Genomic DNA, 19,424 nt, shown 5'->3' with positions numbered 1-19,424 from the left:
CTATCGATTGAACTCTCCTCCCTAACTGATCGGCCATCTCTAAACTGTTTGGCGCTCTTTCTTGTTTACGGCATTTCATCTTCTGAGGAAATTCACTCTAATCGTACAATTTGCTATTTTAATAGATTGCAAAATGATGGAACCCTTTGATCCCCGCTCCATTATCAACGGTGGCATGCTGAAGCAGTTTGCCGGCCAAACAGTGAGCATTATGGTGCGTGTGGAAAGCGTTGCTGGCACAACGCTGCTGGCCAGTTCCACGGACAACCAGAAGCTGAAGATCAACCTGCCGGGCGAACTGGGTGCTGCCCAAGGTGCCTGGGTGGAGGTGATTGGAGTGCCCCACGGCTCCGACTCCATCAGAGCCAAAGAGGTAAGTTCTATACGGTTTATCTTTCGGAATATTATTAACTTTTCTGATTCCACTCTCCAGGTCATTGAGTTTGGTGGCGAAAACATTGATTTCGATACGGAGGGCTACAATGGCATGACCCATGTCCTGAACAACGTCAAGGCCTTCTATCGCAGCGGTTGAGAGGCTCCTGCATCACATATTCCCCCTACTATAGAATAGATCCTAGCTTACAACCATTTTTTGTTAATTTTTTTGAGAAAATCGGCCTGCAGCCTGCAAGAAATCGTTTTATTTCTAATATTTTAGATTTGTAATTCGAATAAATAATAAAAACACAAACCATGCCTTTGAAAGTCACTTTAATTTGATTATTAACACGAAGACCCTTCCCAAGAAGCTTAGAAATGAAAACAAAACCCACTTCTCTCTCGGAATTTTCGTTATTCGTATATTATGTTGGTATAAAAAAGGCTAACTAGCGGACTAAACCACTCAACAGTTGAACAATTAACATAGGCAGGTAGTTCCTATGGCTATTGGAGCACAGCCGCATTGGCCACCACGCTGGGATTGTTCACCACCTCGCCCAGGGAGTCCAGCACCTCCTTCCTGTAGTCATCGAACTCGCCGTCGATCTCGTTGATCGTCTGGTCCTCAATCACGTACAGAGTGCATCCTGTCTCGCGGATCAACCGTTCGTCGTGGGACACAATGATGACGCCGCCCTCGTACTCATTGATGGCCTCCGCCAGGGCATCGATACTCTCGATATCCAGGTTGTTCGTCGGCTCATCCAGAATCAAGACATCGGGCGCACTGAGGCACAGTTCGGCGAGTGCCACACGGGCCTTCTGGCCACCGGACAGATCCTTCATCTTGATGGTGTGCGCATGACTGACCAGACCGAAGGACCCGAGTGCCTTGCGCGCCTTCTCGTGCGGCAGATTGAACAATCGCTGCAAGTACTCCGCGGCCGACTCCTCCGCCGTCAGATGCTCGCCGGAGTGCTGATCGAAGCGGCCGACATGCAGGCGATGATTCTTCCGCTGCTCACCCTCCTGGGGCTCCAGTTCACCGAGCAGCAGCTTCAGGAAGGTGGACTTGCCGACACCGTTCGGGCCCACGATGGCCACCCGACTGGTCAGATCGATACCGAAGTCCGCCTTGATGAAGAGCGGCTTCTGGTTCGGAAAGGCAAAGGTGACATTGTGGACACCGAGAATCGGTGGCTGGAGCTGTGATGGCTCCGGGAATCGGAACTTGACAATGTACTCCTTGGGACGGGCCAGCAACTCCTGTGGTCCCTCGTCCTCGTCCTGTTTCTGCTGCTTGCTCTTGTTCTTCTCCTGCTTGCGGGTCAGCGACTCCTTCTGCTTCTTCTCGGCCGCCTTCTTGGACTGGCCATGAGCCTTGAGCTCCCTGAGGCGCTTCTCCTGCTTCTCATACTCCTTGATCATTTCGCGCCGCTTCTGCACGTACATCTTCTTGAACATGGAGTAGTTGCCCTTGTAGTACTGGAGTTTCTTCTGGTCCAGATGGATGATCTCGTTGCAGACGTTGTCGAGGAAACTCTGGTCGTGGGACACGATCAGCAGTGTCTTCTTCCAGCCCTGTAGGTAGTTGTCCAGCCAGATGACAGCGTTCAGATCCAAATGATTCGTCGGCTCGTCCAGCATGAGGAGTGTGGGCTCCAGGTAGAGGGCACGCGCCAGCGACACTCTCATCCTCCAGCCACCGGAGAACTTGTTGGTGGGCCGATCCTGCATCTCCTTGCTGAAGCCCAGACCGGCCAGGATGCGCCTAGCCCTGGCCTCCGCCGAGTACGCTCCAATCGCCTTCAACTCGGCGAAAGTGTCGTTCAGTTCCTCCTGCACACTCAGATCCCCGGCGGCGAACTGCTTCTCCAGCTCGTCGGCCTTCTTCAGCATCTGTGTGCGACGGACGTCCGCCTCCAGGATCGTCTCGATGGCCGTCTTGTCGGTGGCCACCACCTCCTGTTCGCAGAGCAGCACATCGATGTTCGGCGGTATGGCGAAGGCACGAGTGGCGATGTGACGGAGCAGAGTGGTCTTGCCATGTCCGTTCGGACCCACCAGACCATAGCGACGTCCGTGGGCAATCAGCAGGTTGGCGTTCACGAACAGATCGTTGCCTGGAATGGGAGTGGATGATGAGAAGAGCAAAGAAAATAATTCCAAGATGACTCACCCTTGGCGGAGATTGTGAAATTCTCGATCTTGATGTCCACGGCATGCTCGAGGGCTGCCTGCTGGCCGGCGCTCTTCTGCACCTGGGACATGGTGAAATTGTTGTCGAGATCGGAGTGCCCGGCACCGCCCTTCTTGGTCATCAGCTCCATTTGGCGCTCGTACTCCTGCTGCTTCTTCTGTTTCTTCTTCTCCTTGTGAGTGAGTTTCTTCTCCTTGGGATCCTTGGGATTGCTCTCCTCGGATTTGGGTTCTGCCTCGGCTTCCGCTTCGGCCTCCGCCTCGGGCTCTACCTCTGGCTCAGGAGTAGGCTCTGGAGTGGGCTCTGGCTTCGTTTCTTTCTCCACGGACTTCTCCTTGAGACTCACAGCTGCCACTTTGTCGGCGAGAGCCACCTCCTCCTCCACCTTGTCCGCCTCCTCTAGCTCTTCCTCATCCTCGCTGGCAGCATACTTGTTGGACTTTTGTTGCTTCTTCTTTTGGGACTTCTTGGGAGCCACCGCCACGACCTCCTCCTCCTCCAGATCCTCCTCGGGCACCTCATCCTCCTCGTCCTCGTCGTCGCTCATGGCGAACTTGTTCTTCTGCTGCTGTTGCTTCTTCTTGGCCTTCTTGGAAGCTGGCTTGGCAGCCGCCACCACAACCTCCTCCTCCTCATCCTCGTCGCTGCCCTTCAGATCCAGATCGGGCTCTTCCTCGTCCGAGAAGTCGTCGTTCTTCTTTTTGTTCTTTTTATTCTTCTTGCCGGCAGGCTGCTTTTTCGCCGCTGGCTTGGCCTGGACGGGTGGCTCGTCTTCGTCCTCGTCATCGTCGGCAGGCGCTGCCTTCACTGGCTTCTCGTCCTCGTCGCTCCAGTCGTCGTTCTTCTTGCCCTTCTTACCCTTCTTGGGCTGTTTCTTCTGCTGCTGCTGCTTGCTTTGCGTGGAGGAGGCCACGCTCTCCAGGTCATCGGCATTCCGAGTCTTTGGGGCGACATCCTCGTCACTGGAGTCACCGCCACGCTTTCCCTTCTTGCCCTTCTTTCCGGATTTCTTCTCCGTCACAGCGGCCGCCACTTTCTCCACCTGCTCGTCCTCGTCATCGAAGCGTTCCTTCTTTTTACCCTTGGCCTTGGACATGTCTGCGTATAAGGGGGATCGTTAGTACCCAAATGGAGCCACCTAGCCCGGCAACAACTTACTCTACTGCCTAGTTTCACTTTCACGTGCACAGCTGGCAAATTCCTCCAATTGGGTTGGAGTCGGAAGAGGAAGCACTTGGCGATGGCAGAGGTGAAGAATTCGCGCACGCGATGCCTTTGTTTTGTGTTATCGATAGTTACTCATGTGTTTATGTATCTAAAATATCAATGTTTATTATAGAAAATGGCTGATAAACCTAGTTAAATTGGAAGCAAAATGCTGCGTTTGTGTGATATTTTATAAAACGTATTATTTTGTATTCGTTATCGAACCGGGGTCAAGATATTACGGGTGCCATTTTTGCCCACCTGATGGCGCTGCAAAAGTTATCGATGTTGTTCCACCTCTATCCCAGAGCTACATAATTGTTTAATAAACAATTAATCACTTAATATAAACAAAAACCAGTGCAAATAGTCAGTGTAATTTAAAATAGAGCCTGCTAATTGACCATAAGCGAGTCAAACTCTTATCTCATACGGAAAAACAACGTCTGAAAACACACACAACACACAGCAACCAACAACAACAATCATAATAAAAACAACAACAACAGCAGCAGCAACAACAACAAAAAAAAACCAACCACAACTCAAAGGAGATTGAGATTCGCAACGCAATCAAAAATAAAAAAAAAAAAAAAACTTATAGCAAGAGAAAAAAAAATGATAAACGCAAACAAGGCAAAACGCATAAATAAATAGGAAAATAATAGCTAATATTACTAGCTAGGAGCAAGTGGAAAAGTACAAGCAAATAAACAGAAAAAGAAAAGAGAAAACATATGTACGTTGCGTGAGAGTGACCGTGTGTGTGTGTGTCTGTTTGTGTTTGTGTTTGTGTGTGTGGGAGCGAGAGAGGGGGTACAGGCAAAGGTGGTTAGCCATAACAACAACAATAATAACAAAAACAACACGACAGCATAAGCAAGACCTTGAAAACTTTAAAAGCAGCGAAAAAAAAAACACAAAAACAGCTCCAAAATTTATAATAACTAAAAAAAAAATAACAAAAAACTTAACTATCAAATAAAAAAAAAAAAGAAATAATAAAGAAATACAAATCATAAACTAGCAAATAGCAAGAAGAAGCAACGAAACTGTTATGGAGAGTGACGATTTCCATTATAAGCACGGCGCCAATTAGCGATTGTCTACTGTGGAGGGAAAATCCATAAAACGGAGAGCGGGAGAGAGAGAGAGCTGGAGAACTGTGAAACTGTAAAACTGGAGAAGTGGAGAGAAGGGCGAACAATCGAGGAATAACTGTAAGGAAAAGGCAGTGAAAAAAATGGCAGCAGCCGAAACGGCGGCCCTGGACGTGGCCGGTGGAGGCACTGCATCGGGAGGTGGAGGTGGTGGTGGTGGTGGTGCTGGCGCCGCCGAGGCGGCCAATGGCCGGGAAGCACGAAATCTGGCGGAGAAACAGCGCCGTGACAAGCTCAATGCCAGCATCCAGGAGCTGGCCACCATGGTGCCGCATGCCGCGGAGTCATCGCGCCGCCTGGACAAGACCGCCGTCCTTCGATTCGCCACCCACGGTTTGAGACTGCAGTATGTGTTCGGGAAGTCGGCGTCCCGACGCCGCCGGAAACACTGCCTCAAGGGCAGCTCCAACTCGAACTCCTCCATCCCGGCCTCATTCCCCGGCGAAACGCAGCCGAATCCCATCCAGAATCCCAGCCTGCATCTCACCGACACCCTGATGCAGCTGCTGGAGAGCTGCTTCCTGACCCTCACCTGCAGCGGCCAGATAGTGCTCGTCTCCTCCAGCGTGGAGCAGCTGCTGGGCCACTGCCAGTCGGATCTGTATGGCCAGAATCTGCTCCAGATCACCCATCCGGAGGATCAGGCTCTGTTGCGCCAGCAGCTCATCCCAAGGGACATCGAGACCCTGTTCTACCAGCAGCAGAACCACAACCAGCATAATCCCCACCAGCAGCACTCCACGTCCACCTCGGCCTCGGCCTCGGGCAGTGACCTGGAGGAGGACGAGCTGGACCAGGAGCAGGAGCGGGAGGAGGACCAACCCTACAACCGACGCACCCCCAGTCCCCGGAGCATCGCCCATCTGGCGACCATCGACGAGCGGCTGCGCTCCGACCGCCGCTGCTTCACCGTCCGCCTGGCCCGGGCCTCCACCCGGGCGGAGGCCACCCGGCACTACGAACGGGTCAAGATCGACGGCTGTTTCCGGCGCAGTGACTCCTCGCTGACCGGCGGTGCCGCCGCCAACTATCCCATTGTGTCCCAGCTGATCCGTCGCTCCCGGAACAACAATATGCTGGCAGCCGCTGCAGCAGCGGCGGCAGCAGCGGAAGCGGCCACCACCATACCGCCCCAACACGACGCCATCGCCCAGGCGGCACTGCACGGGATCAGTGGCAATGACATCGTCCTGGTGGCCATGGCCCGTGTCCTAAGAGAGGAGCGGACGCCGGAGGAGATGGAGGCCGGTGGGATGACCTTCTACCGGCAACCGGAACCGTATCAGTTGGAGTACCGGACGCGGCACCTCATCGACGGCAGCATCATCGACTGTGATCAAAGGATCGGCCTGGTGGCCGGCTACATGAAGGACGAGGTATGGATGGGGGGCAGCGGCTGCTCTCCGGCTGCTCGTAGCTTTCTCCGCCTAATCAGCCGCATAAATAATCTCAATTAGAACGATTCTGGCCACGATTTCACCAGATCTGGCCAGCTCTGGCCAGCTCAGCACGTTTCTCGACTGAGTTCCGCACTCCGGAATGTCGCTAATTGGTCGCCAGAACCAGAAACTGGCCCAGAATTGTTCTAAATCCCTTCTAGCTAGACCCATACTAACCAGATTCCTAATTTTAGGTCCGAAACCTGAGCCCATTCTGCTTCATGCATCTGGACGACGTCCGCTGGGTGATTGTGGCCCTCCGCCAGATGTACGACTGCAACAGCAACTACGGCGAGAGCTGCTACCGGCTGCTGTCCAGGAATGGACGATTCATCTACCTGCACACCAAGGGATTCCTCGACATCGACAGTGGCAGCAACCAGGTGCACTCGTTCCTCTGCGTCAACACGCTGCTGGACGAGGAGGCCGGCCGGCAGAAGGTGCTCGAGATGAAGGAGAAGTTCTCGACGATCATCAAAGCGGACATGCCCTCCCAGACCACCAGTCCCGATCTGCCCGCCTCCCAGGCGCCCCAACAGCTCGAAAGGATCGTCCTGTATCTGATTGAGAATCTGCAGAAGAGCGTGGACTCGGGTGCGGGCACAGCGGCTGCCTCGCCGGGCGCCCAGTCGCTGGAGACCCTCATGGATGATGGCTACAGTTCGCCGGCCAATACCCTGACCCTGGAGGAACTGGCCCCGTCGCCCACGCCCGCCCTGGCTCTGGTGCCGCCGGCGCCCTCGTCCGTCAAGCACTCCATCTCCAAGTCGGTCAGTGTCGTGAATGTGACGGCGGCCCGCAAGTTCCAGCAGGAGCGGCAGCTGCAGCAGCAACAGCAACAACAGCGACCACCGGCGGCAGGTGCCACCCAGGCGGGCGTCATCCGGCAGCTGAGCAGCTGCCTCAGCGAGACGGAGACCACGTCCTGCACCCTGTCGCCGGCCAGCAGTCTGAGTGCCGGCGAGGCTCCCGACACCCCAGATCCGCACAGCAATACGCCGCCGCCACCACCACCGCAACAGCCAGTGCGTCCCAGTGTCCTGCACCGATCCCTGACCAGCACGCTGCGATGACGGGCCGACGGTACCTGGTTTGCCTTCTAAACAAATGGGTGTGGTAATCTAAGTGGGGACGTCGACGGCAGAAGGTCCTCAGACACAGTAGTACCGGGTATCTAGGACTAGGGAGGGACTAGGAAGCGAAAGTTCTGATCCAGCGATAGTTTTGATCCTATTTTAGAGATTTTTGTGTATTTTTTAAAGAAAGAACTTGTTTCTAAAGATAATGTATATATTTTCAACTTCTTAAAAAGCTAGGGAGTCTAAAATTTGTAAATCTTTTAAATATTTTAATGATTTTATTATTTTTCTAAATTTTTTGTAAAAAAGGTTCAAAAATCCCATCACTAACTACTCTTTTTTGACAAAAAGCGCCTTAATTTCGAGATAACGACTACAGTAATTATCCGATCACGATGATGTTGACTAGAAGGACAGGAAGCTATAGGAAGATAAGACCCATTAGTATAGTATAGCCCATAGTACACCCCCACTTGCATAATCCTGATCGGATTGTACTACTCTCATCACACTGTTATACAAATATTTCCCCCGATCTTGTGTCTGATGCTGTTTATATATATTTTTTTAATTGTATATTTCTGCCGTTTGACGTTCCCCACAATCAATAATAATCTTTGTTATGTAATTTACGTTTAAATATGTAAATATGTATGTTTGTGAAATGTTTTTTTTTTTTCGCATGTACCGTGTGTCAGTGTGGATTGTGTGGATTGTGGAGTGCGTGTGTGTGTGGATATTATTAGATCAGTGCTCGGCTTTGGGTTTAGTTCAAATTGAAAATCCTCAGATCCCCGCCCCATTTGCCCCCCCCAAGGAACCAGAGCGACAGTGTTTAAGCGACAAAAATGGAGGAAAACAGAGTACAAAACCACAAACAAATATTTATTTCGTCCTAAGACTAGAAGTTCTCGCTAATATAACACTCATTAACAGTTATACGATCTAACGATATTGTAATCGACGACGGTAATCGAAGCAAGCGATCGTCACTAGAAAAGAGAGAGAGAGAGCGAGAGAGGCTCAAGTACAGTCGGACTTTTCTAAACCAAACTTGAGGCGATAGTTTTTTTTTTAAATGTATGATTAATTAAAAAATAACAAAATATTTAATTTAATAACAGTGTCTGTTAAAAATATTAATCACTTTAAATAATAATCAAGCTAAAAACTTTGCTGAAGGAAATGTAATAAAGCCCCGTCTTGAAAGTTTCGTCTTAGGGAAGTCCGCCTGTAGTTCAATACTCATTATGCCAGACAGAGAGAGTGAGAGAGATAGCCGGGGGAAACTCTTGTCCGCCTTTCCCTTTCTGGCCTGTTATCAAAGCCTTTGCCATCGTCCTTGGCGTTGCGTTCTTATCGCCCGCGTATCAGGAGAATATATAGTTATTTTTTTTATTTTTACTTTTTTTTTTTGGGTGGTTGGGAGGGTTTTTGGGGTGGGGGCATTTGGGGAAAATGTGTTTTTTTTTTGTGTTTTTGTTTTTTTTAGCGAAATTCAGCGCATTAATCGCTTAAAAATATAAAAAAAATATCTATCTATATATAAAAATACATATATAAACTTATACCTTTAATATACACTCTTTGTTTAGCTCAATTTTTTGTTTGTATTTTTAATTATTACTCGGAAGCGTTCGATCGTTCGTTTTTTTAGTGTGTAATTAAAAATTAAAAGTCTAATGTTAATTTCCCAGCGAATCGTACAGTGTTTGTTCAAACGAGTTGTGCTCTTTAAACACTTTTTGGTTTATTTTTAATTTTTACTTTTTGTTGTTATTTGCCAAAAACAAAAAAAAAAAACAAACGAAAAAAATGAGAAAAAGAAAAGTTACAATATGTAAACTAAATTAGTACGTTATTATTTGTAATTTAGTTAGTTTTAAATGCTGAGCGGTAGTCTATGTAAGAAACATAATGTGTAATGTCTTTTTTTTAGAACTTGCTACGACCTAGCAATTAAAACTTAGACTGTAATTTAACAATAATTAATTGTAATAATCAATAACAGTTCGTACAGATGAAAAATTAATAAATAATAAATTATATTATTATAAAAAGTGTCTTGTTTTCAAATAGATGGTAAGCTTTCAGTTTGAATTCAAAAAATTTATACCGCTACCGCCGATAAGTTCCAATTGGTGCGATCGAACACGTTATCGATAAAAATATACCATAAATCCCATTTCAAAAGGGACTATAAAAATACCAGATTCCTGTTAGATTGGCGGTTGACCATCTCTAGATTCTAATTAGATTCAAAATGATTTCATAACTATAAAATGTTCTTAAAGGCTTGTTTTTGAAGATTTTTTTTTTGAAAAAAGGACAAAAACTCTGCTTACACAGTGTTGCGTGTGTATTTTTCTCACTTTGTTAGCTGGTATAAGAGTAGAACAGTAGCACAGTTTTCAAATTGGAAATAGTGTTACCATAATTGCGTATCTTTGGATTTTAAACCGTTAGGGTCATACCAATCTGAAGAAGTCTCGGGACCGGGGCTGTTGAATCCGAATCCAAATCCGAATCGCCGCCAAGCCGAACGTCGCCGCTGTCGCTGTTACCGCTGCTGCCGCTGTCGCCGCTGTCTGTCTCGTAGCCGTCGGTGTTTTACGTGTGCGCCGCGTCGTCTGGTGTTTGTTATTTTGTTCCAATCGGTGACGGTTTTTTCAAAAAAATGAAAATCTGAAAAAATGAAATTTTTTTTAACAAATTTGAAAATATTTGTGTGTTGATACTCTGTTTTTTTTTTGGGTTAACCGATGAGATACATAACTATTATTATGTACATGTGATGATATTCGGATTTGGGATTTCGGATTCGAGTTCCAAAAGAAGTGCAGTGGGAAAAGTAAGAAATGCTGAATGAAGCTTTAAGTAAAAGCAGAAATTGAGAGTTGTTTGTTTGTTTGGAGGTGTATGTTTGTGTGCGTGCGTCGTGTATAATAATAATAATAATAATAACAAAAACAAGAGGGGAAGAGAAAGGTGCAGGCGAAGAAGAGAAGAAAGCAACACCTACGCATTTCCCGGCAGCTTTCTGTGTTTTATTTTATTTTATTTTGTTTTTTGTATTTTTGGCATGCCTTTGCTTTCTCTCTCTTTGGACAGCCTCCACCACCATCGCCACCTCCCTCCCTCCCTCCGGGTTTCTTTTCACAAAATTTCTCCACTTCCTGTTCTCTTTTTTTATGTGTTTTCTGTGTGTGTGTGTGCTTTTTTGGGGGGATTTTTTTCGTTTTTTTTTTTGCTTATTGTGCGTTAATGAAACGCACCTATTAAATAATCAATACAAATGGCGCAAAATTTCCAGCAGCCCAGGTAATTTGCCCAACACACAAAGAAACTTGTCCCACATTCGTGTTCAAAAACCCAAAAAAAAAAAGAAGTGGAGAAATAAATAAAAACTTGTTTTGTTTTGTTTTTGCTTTTAATGGAGCTTTGCTTGTTACTCCCACTGTTGTTGTTGTTGTTGTTATTGCTTTTGTTATTTTGTTTATTGCAATGCACAGAGATCATAAAATGAGCAAAGCTCTCTGCCCCACGCTCTCTCTCTCTCTTTGGATCTCTATGGATCCCTTGTTCTCTCTCACTCTCTTTGGGGCTAAGATCAATCAATCAATGCAATCTCTCTCTCTCTATCTTTGGAGAGCTGCAGAAACAAGGTTGAAGGTCTTTTTTGCAAGAAAAGCAACAACAACATGGGTATCTCGATATCTCTAAACAGGTTTCTCTTATTTAGTTTTATTTTTTTTTTGCTTTTTTTTTTGAATTTATTTGTTTTGTGAAGAGAGGAACCTTTTATTTTTTGAAGAAATCATTTAAATATTTCAATGACGTCAGCGGAGGCTAAATTGTTAATCAGCAGAATTTTTGCACAGAGCAGTGCAATTAATTAGCACTTGGCTTGCTAAATTTTTTATTCTCTTTTTATTTATTTATTTTTTTTAAACTTCCATAAAAAAATATCTGAAAGCTTGGGGCGCAAGCGCAAAGTGATATGGAAGAAGAAGAAGAAGAGGGAGCAGGGCAGGTAGCAAGTGAGATGGCAATATCTCTAGTTCTCTCCCACTCTCGATCGCCAGTCCATTTTTTAACATATTTTTTTGTTTTTAGCTTCCCTACTCTTTCGCAGATCCAGAAATGAAATAAAAAATAAAAAAAATAAAAAATAAATTTTAAATTTTAAATACGTTTGGAAAACATAATGCATTTAATTAAAGTAAAGACTAAACCCGCGTAAAAATTCCCAAAATAATAAGAAACTAGCCAGAAAAACAAAAGAAAAAAAAGGAAAAGTCAAAAAAAGACAAAAAAAAACAAAGAAGAAACAACAACAGAAACAACTACTGCAGAAAGAGAGCCAAAAAGGCAAAACGACGGCCACAAAATGTTGTATCAGCTAAGCAAAGCCACTACTAGAATCCGGCTTAAAAGGCAAAAGCAAAAGCAAAGGCAAACACAAACTCTACAAAAGCAAACGCAAAGGCAAACGCAAAACAAAAAGCAGTCAAGAGAGCCGCCGCCGCAAGCAACAAACCGAAAAGCTGTTCCACAACATTGCTGGCTCTGGAGTTTAGCATTTCTGGCAGCATTTACTCTGAAGGTGAGTCTCACAAAAAAAAAAAAAAAAATATTTAAAAAAACATGGCCAAAACACAGACACACACACACACATACAGTAGAGTAGAGGGTGGCTTAACAACAAATACTTGGCTCAAATGCTTTTGGCCGAAACTTCCAAGCCAGTTCCTCAATACTTCCATGTGCTTTCTATAATTTAAGAGGTTTTTTTAAGCTTTTTTTATGGAATTTATTCTTAAGAAAAATATTTTTCAAAGATTTTTTTAATATTTTTTAACTTAAAGATATAATATAAAGATTTATCAAGCTATTACTAAATATTATTAAGTTTTTATTAAGAAAAAGTAAATAAAGTGACAGAGATAGAGGTTTTTAATCAGAAAATTATTCCTAAAACTGTTTTTGAAATATTTTGAATACTTATTTCAAAACTATATTTATTCCAGAATTCTATTATTATATTTTATTATTATATAAAGAGGTCTATATGTAGTTATAGATCTTTCAGATACTTCTAGATCTTCAAACTCTAACATCTATTATAAAATCTATAAAGAATTAAAGTTATATACATATAGATACATAACCCCCTATTTCCATAAAATAATTCCTTATAAATTTCAAAGACTTCTAGAAACTGCATTTCAAACACAATTGCGGCAAAAACTATCTATCAGTTGTGACATAAACCTATTTAATTAACTTTCTAGAGTTGTGGGGGCAATCACTGCCACAAGATTCTGCAAACATGGTCGCCAGTTATTTATTTGTTTGTTTGTTTATGTGACCGATGGACCGACGGACCCCCCATTTCCTGATGTAAATCAGTGAATGGGTGCACCCCCTGCTGCTCTGCTCTTTCGTCTTTTCCCATGTTAATTAAATTCAATTATTTCGCATCATGTTTGCCTTTCATTATTCTAAACTCTTGCCACACAGGCGGATGTGTGTTTCTGTGAGGAATAGACATAGTCCCCTACTAGTCTCAGATTCCCCTTGGAAATCACAGTAATATACTTGGAAGCTCCATTCGTTCGTCACCTTCCTGAATGGCCCTCCAAAGCCATGAGAGATAGTAATACCTGGTACTTGTGAAGTGTATAGTATTAGTATCTATTATTTGTATATTTTTGAGAAAAAGAAAGACTAGTTTACCTCTAATTTGTACAAATATTCCTGTAAACACTCGTCACCTTCCTAAATAGCCCCCCAAAGTCATAAAAGATAGTAATACCTGGTACTTGTAGAGAGTTTAGCATTATTTGTATATTTTTGAGTTAGAGAGAGACTATTTGATCACTGATTTGTAGAAATATCCCTGTAAACACTCGTCACCTTCCTAAATAGCCCTTCAAAGTCTTAAGTAATAGAAATACCTTCTATTATTCAACTAGAAAATAACTTTTAAATAGTTCTCCCCACTATTTAATTGACATTTCGTGCCATATGACTTAATGCCACCAAATTTACATAATTTTCAACTTTCGTAACCAATAACCCGAAAGTGTGCATCCACTTTCGTGTTAAAAACTTTTCCTTATTGATTCCCCCAAGCACGAATTCAATATTTCGTTTAGTTTTTTGCAACTTTTCTAGTATCTTTTGTAATTATATGGATTTTACAGAACTGGGCACGAAATTCGAAGCTGGCAGTCAACCGGTTCGAATTTTGTTTTTATTTGGTTTCATTTTACAATGACTCGAATTTGTGTCTCTAATTTTGTGTGTTTATTTCGTATATATACCATGATTTAGTTTAAAAAACTGTTGACGCGTAACGTGTTGTGTTTCCTTCCCCTCCTGTTTCCAACTCACCTGGCATATTGTTTACCTTACAGGTTGTTCTCTACTGCTTTACATATATCAGTATATCAGTTTGTATGTATTTTTTAGTTCCGATAAATAAGCAGAAATATTTGTCATTTAGTCACATACTATCTTGGCTTGTATTTCGAGACAACAAGTCACGTTTTCAATCGAAATAAATAATAATAAGCTAATAACTTGCATATCTGAGATTGTATCTAGGTTGTCTTTTATCTTTATCAATTTGTTGGTTATTTTTGGATATATTTTTTAATTTTTTAAAATAAAATTGGTAAAAAACTACTTTTTAGTAATATTCTTGGTTTCGTCACCTTCCTACTTAGACTTTTAAGTGATGAGAGATAGTAATACCCGGTATTTGTGAAGTATTTGGTGTTAGCTTTAATGATTTGTTTATTTTCTTAAATAAATTACCTTTTAAACCTTACTCACACTTCGTGTGAAGTTCGTCACCTTCCTAAACGGCACTAGATAGTGATGAGAGATATTTAGATTAAACATTATAATTATTATAAAAATTATATAAAAAAATTAGACTTTAAAACAATTATCCCATCGGGGTGGAAAAGGCTAAGACAAAAAAGGATAATCCAGTGGCAATTAAATGCAGAACCGAATCCTTAGATGCCACGCCCATTCCTTGTCCAGGACACGTGCCAACCGCAACAAAAACAAAAACAATAATAAAATAAATAAAATCACAGAAAACAGAAACAAAAGAGCCCAGTTCCCAGAGACAGGACTCAGGACACAAGAAGGGCCAAGAAAGTCACCAGCCAGGATGACAATTGAATGCAACCCTGCCCCCTGCCACTGCCACTGCCCCTGCCACTGCCACTGCAATTGACACCAAAAAGCCCTCCACGAGCTACCCCCTTTTTATTAAAAATAAAATGTGCATAAATTAAGTAACAATTAGACCAGGTTGGGCCCGGGCCGGTCTTATTAACCCTCTTACGGCATGACTAATTGATTTTGTTCGATATCTCGCGGCTGGAATGATTCACGGGCCTGGGGCATGGCTTTCCCGAGATTACTGCATTCTCTCTGGCCCCGGAATGTGCTTCGAACTAGTTTCAGTTAATTTTTAGTTGCATTTTTAACAAATTACTTGGAATTACGAGTCTTGGAGTTAAGAGGGGGGAATAGAACAAATAAAAAATAATATATTTGATGGGGAATCTATCCATAAATAGTTCAAGGTGCTACGACTGAGAATCGGTTGAGATATAGACGTCGTAAGGGGCTATATATGAAAATAGAGGATTTTTAAGGGGCTTCCCCAGTAATAAATAGGAAAAAATTTAAAAAATATTCAGTTTCAGGATTTTGATGCAGATCGACGGGGAATCGATCCAGAAATCGTTTAAGATATTCCGCTTGAAGATCGGATCAGAATCGGGGAAGATATAGCCAACTCTGTGGGCCCTATGGGGGAAATCCCACTTTTCAAGGGGATCCATGGGGAAAAATTGGGAAAAAATTTAAAAAATATTTTGTTTCAGGATTTTGATGCAGAACGATGCGGAATCGATCCAGAAATCGTTTAAGGTATTCCGCTTAAGGATCGGATCAGAATTGGGGAAGATATAGCCATCTCTGTGGGCCCTATGGGGGAAATCCCACTTTTCAAGGGGATCCATGGGGAAAAATTGGGAAAAAATTTAAAAAATATTTTGTTTCAGGATTTTGATGCAGAACGATGCGGAATCGATCCAGAAATCGTTTAAGGTATTCCGCTTAAGGATCGGATCAGAATTGGGGAAGATATAGCCATCTCTGTGGGCCCTATGTGGGAAATCCCACTTTTCAAGGGGATCCATGGGGAAAAATTGGGAAAAAATTTAAAAAATATTTTGTTTCAGGATTTTGATGCAGAACGATGCGGAATCGATCCAGAAATCGTTTAAGGTATTCCGCTTAAGGATCGGATCAGAATTGGGGAAGATATAGCCATCTCTGTGGGCCCTATGGGGGAAATCCCACTTTTCAAGGGGATCCATGGGGAAAAATTGGGAAAAAATTTAAAAAATATTTTGTTTCAGGATTTTGATGCAGAACGATGCGGAATCGATCCAGAAATCGTTTAAGGTATTCCGCTTAAGGATCGGATCAGAATTGGGGAAGATATAGCCATCTCTGTGGGCCCTATGTGGGAAATCCCACTTTTCAAGGGGATCCATGGGGAAAAATTGGGAAAAAATTTAAAAAATATTTTGTTTCAGGATTTTGATGCAGAACGATGCGGAATCGATCCAGAAATCGTTTAAGGTATTCCGCTTAAGGATCGGATCAGAATTGGGGAAGATATAGCCATCTCTGTGGGCCCTATGGGGGAAATCCCACTTTTCAAGGGGATCCATGGGGAAAAATTGGGAAAAAATTTAAAAAATATTTTGTTTCAGGATTTTGATGCAGAACGACGCGGAATCGATCCAGAAATCGTTTAAGGTATTCCGCTTAAGGATCGGATCAGAATTGGGGAAGATATAGCCATCTCTGTGGGCCCTATGGGGGAAATCCCACTTTTCAAGGGGATCCATGGGGAAAAATTGGGAAAAAATTTAAAAAATATTTTGTTTCAGGATTTTGATGCAGAACGACGCGGAATCGATCCAGAAATCGTTTAAGGTATTCCGCTTAAGGATCGGATCAGAATCGGGGAAGATATAGCCATCCCTGTGGGCCCTGTGGGGGAAAACCCACTTTTCAAGGGGTTCCATGGGGAAAAATGAAGAAAAAATTTAAAAAATATTTTGTTTCAGGATTTTGATGCAGAACGATGCGGAATCGATCCAGAAATCGTTTAAGGTATTCCGCTTAAGGATCGGACCAGAATTGGGGAAGATATAGCCATCTCTGTGGACCCTATGGGGGAAATCCCACTTTTCAAGGGGATCCATGGGGAAAAATCGAGATAAAATTTAAAAAATATTTTTTTCAGGATTTTAATGCAGATCGACGGGGAATCGATCCAGAAATCGTTTAACGTATTCCTCTCTAGAATCGGATAAGAATCGGGAAAGATATAGACTTCCTAAGGGGCCATTGATGGAAATCCCACATATTTGGAAGGGGTCTCCCTATAAAAGTGATACAAAAATCTGAAAAATATTTGGCTCTCAGGTCTGAACACAGTTATATAGGGAATGGATCCACCAATCATTTAATATATTCCCCTTCCAAATCGGATCAGAATCGGCCAAGATACAGCAACAGGAATAGAAGCCTCCGCCAAGTGCCATGATACCCTATCTCTCCCAGTTTTTTTCGCGTCTGGTCTTAAAAATATCTTGCAACAATATTTCCGAAGACCCTGCCACCTCGCCACCATGCCACCCCGCCCCCAGACATCAAACGCAACTGGAAATAGCAACAAAAACAAAAACAACATGTGCGGCAAAGGCCTGTGGCGGCAAATGCCGGAAGTGCAACATGAAATCGCGAATAAAAAAAAAAATGAAAATCGAAAAAGTTTCGATTTCTGGGCTCCGGATGATCGATGTGAGAAGTGCCTGGAGGAGGAGTTTCACCCTCCTGGGAATAGTTGTTGATTGGAAGGAGGTGGAAAAGGTGGAGGATATGCCCATGATACGAGATGCAGTGTCCTGAGGGTGACTTTCCTGCTCAGTTGTTGCCTTTTGAAGAGAAAACTATGGAATATTTGATGAGAAAATGTGAATAGGAAGTGTCAGTTTATTAGAATTCTGAGGAAACAGAGAGACTTACACGGAAATCAAAAGTTACTTGGATAGAAGAGTGTTTCTGGTTCAAAAGGTTACTATTTCAGAAGGCTTCTCTGTGGGGTAGTGGCTTTATGAGAAGACTCCTTGAATCCTGAAATTGGAAAGGTTTTTAAGACACCTTAAGGGACAATGTCTGTCCCTTAGTTCCCCCTCTGTAAACCCCAAATAAAACTACAAAATTATTTGGATTTTCAGCTTGTTATGGATTTTACATTCATTTTATACAAAAATCTGGCAGCCCATATGAGGTCCGAGAGAGAGTTACGATGGCATGGTTATCCATTCAAAGAAAGACCCTCCGCAAAAGCCCTGACCAAATACTAAGCCATTGTTCGGTGTATCTTGAACCTCGATCTCTTCAGTTATAATCGATCCAGCTACTTGGCATTATTATTATATATCCTCCCTATTCGAACCGTATAGAGTGCATCTTTCGGGGGTCTTGTATTTCGGCAAAGTATCTGCGAATCAGTTTCCTACAACTCCTGAGCTTTGGCGACTAAAATAATAGACACTGCAAGAAAATCGTATTTAAAATTATAATTATATTTACTTTTAATTTTCACTTACCGGTGATGGCTTAAAATATCTAAAAGATCAAATATATTGGCACTTTGATGCTTGCAAGTCTTTCTTTTTGAAAATTTTGATATTCCGAAATATTAAAGACGACAAGAAATGCTAGACAATCACATAATTTTTTTATCACGATATTAAAATTTTACATTTTACCGAAAATTTTAATTTCTATGGGTCTGTTACCTTCAAGCCCGGGCTTGATACTGAGCCTATGGGTATCGGTTGGGTCCTACATGAACCAGAAATTCAAATCATGGCCTACTATCTAAGGGGATTTTGAAATTCAATCGAAAGTCATGGACTACTTGATTGTGGGGATATTTTATAACTCTCTGGTCTCTCAGGAGAGCTATTTTATATAAAAATTAATTAAATATCGATAACTATTTATCAGAGTACAAAAAATCTATTAAGAATTGAATATTTCTCCATTTCTTAACATATCATTGGTATTTATTTTATAAAAATTCCACTTTCATTTCTAAGAAATTTCTCGGGATGAATCACCTATGATTCCCCTAACGCCAAGGTGATTCCCTGCTGAATTCCTTTAGTATTCCCCTTGGTTTCCCCTAAGAATCCTTCCCATTTTAATTAAAAAGATAGAAATATTATTTTTTTGACATTTATTTAAAAATACAGTTGACTACACGCCTTCATACTCCTATGTACTAGTTTTCATTCGTCATTTCGTATACACCACAGAACACAAAGAAAGACAACAAGGACATTAAAGACTGGAACATTTCAAGGGCCAAATTAACGATTCCTCTGCTGCAGTCCTCGAAGATCCTAGATCCAGTATCATCTGCGTTAGGAAGTTGAGAAATCTGGCGCTTCACGTCTCTGAATTACACATATTCGCTTTCAAATTTCTTTTGATTGACAATTTCGGAAGTGGGGGGAACACACTGAGCGGCTTCACGGGGAAGATTCGTCGAGGAATACACAAAGTTTTTTTTCAGCGTAGATGGTAGAAATTCTGGCGGTGCTCTATTTTTAAACTATTTGCATTTCGACTACGGGAACCTGAAGCTGCCGAAGACTGCTGGGCGGTCTCTGAACGGGTGTCCACATCTTTGATTTCCAACCAAATCTAATATACAATTTCCTTATTATTTTTAAATATTAAAATATAAATAATAAGTATGTGCTTACGGGAAATTGATTAGCTGAGAAATCCATGTTTTTTTTATACTTTTTGTCCTTCTTTCTAAAAT

At 42.9% G+C, this 19,424-nt stretch overlaps 4 protein-coding genes and 1 long non-coding RNA gene across 8 annotated transcripts in view; 3 read left to right on the top strand and 2 right to left on the bottom strand.

Annotated features, from left to right (window-relative positions):
* The first annotated feature begins 20 nt into the window (after positions 1 to 20).
* Positions 21 to 694, top strand: LOC6502200 (replication protein A 14 kDa subunit A). The gene is made up of 2 exons (XM_001966010.4): positions 21 to 373; positions 434 to 694. Exons 1-2 carry the CDS (start codon positions 134 to 136, stop codon positions 533 to 535), a joined length of 342 nt encoding a protein of 113 aa, XP_001966046.1. The 5' UTR covers positions 21 to 133; the 3' UTR covers positions 536 to 694.
* Positions 695 to 776: 82 nt separating this feature from the next.
* On the bottom strand, positions 777 to 3,942 carry LOC6502239 (ATP-binding cassette sub-family F member 1). The gene is made up of 3 exons (XM_001966009.4): positions 3,743 to 3,942; positions 2,564 to 3,682; positions 777 to 2,507 (listed from the first exon to the last, which is right to left on the bottom strand). The coding sequence occupies exons 2-3, from the start codon at positions 3,678 to 3,680 to the stop codon at positions 889 to 891; spliced, it is 2,736 nt and encodes a 911-aa protein (XP_001966045.1). The 5' UTR covers positions 3,681 to 3,682; positions 3,743 to 3,942; the 3' UTR covers positions 777 to 888.
* A 91-nt stretch (positions 3,943 to 4,033) lies between these two features.
* LOC6502201 (neuronal PAS domain-containing protein 2) lies at positions 4,034 to 11,944 on the top strand. Its single transcript, XM_001966008.4, has 3 exons — positions 4,034 to 6,326; positions 6,584 to 10,319; positions 11,585 to 11,944. Exons 1-2 carry the CDS (start codon positions 5,034 to 5,036, stop codon positions 7,460 to 7,462), a joined length of 2,172 nt encoding a protein of 723 aa, XP_001966044.1. The 5' UTR covers positions 4,034 to 5,033; the 3' UTR covers positions 7,463 to 10,319; positions 11,585 to 11,944.
* LOC6502202 (tyrosine-protein phosphatase 10D) overlaps positions 11,859 to 19,424 on the top strand; it is a 51,988-nt gene continuing 44,422 nt past the window's right edge. For all 4 annotated transcript variants that reach the window (XM_032452927.2, XM_044717056.1, XM_032452926.2 and 1 more), the window contains exon 1: positions 11,859 to 12,074. In XM_032452927.2, the coding sequence (XP_032308818.1) occupies positions 11,859 to 12,074 (216 nt within the window). The remainder of the gene's footprint in view (positions 12,075 to 19,424) is intronic.
* LOC26513762 lies at positions 17,808 to 18,512 on the bottom strand. Its single transcript, XR_001408343.3, has 2 exons — positions 18,196 to 18,512; positions 17,808 to 18,139 (listed from the first exon to the last, which is right to left on the bottom strand). It is a non-coding gene; the product is annotated as an uncharacterized LOC26513762 (long non-coding RNA).

Source organism: Drosophila ananassae, chromosome XL (genome assembly GCF_017639315.1).
Source record: "Drosophila ananassae strain 14024-0371.13 chromosome XL, ASM1763931v2, whole genome shotgun sequence".
NCBI lineage: Eukaryota > Metazoa > Arthropoda > Insecta > Diptera > Drosophilidae > Drosophila > Drosophila ananassae.
The sequence above is the reverse complement of the archived record's forward strand: the minus strand, read 5'-3'. Positions and strand labels throughout refer to the sequence as shown.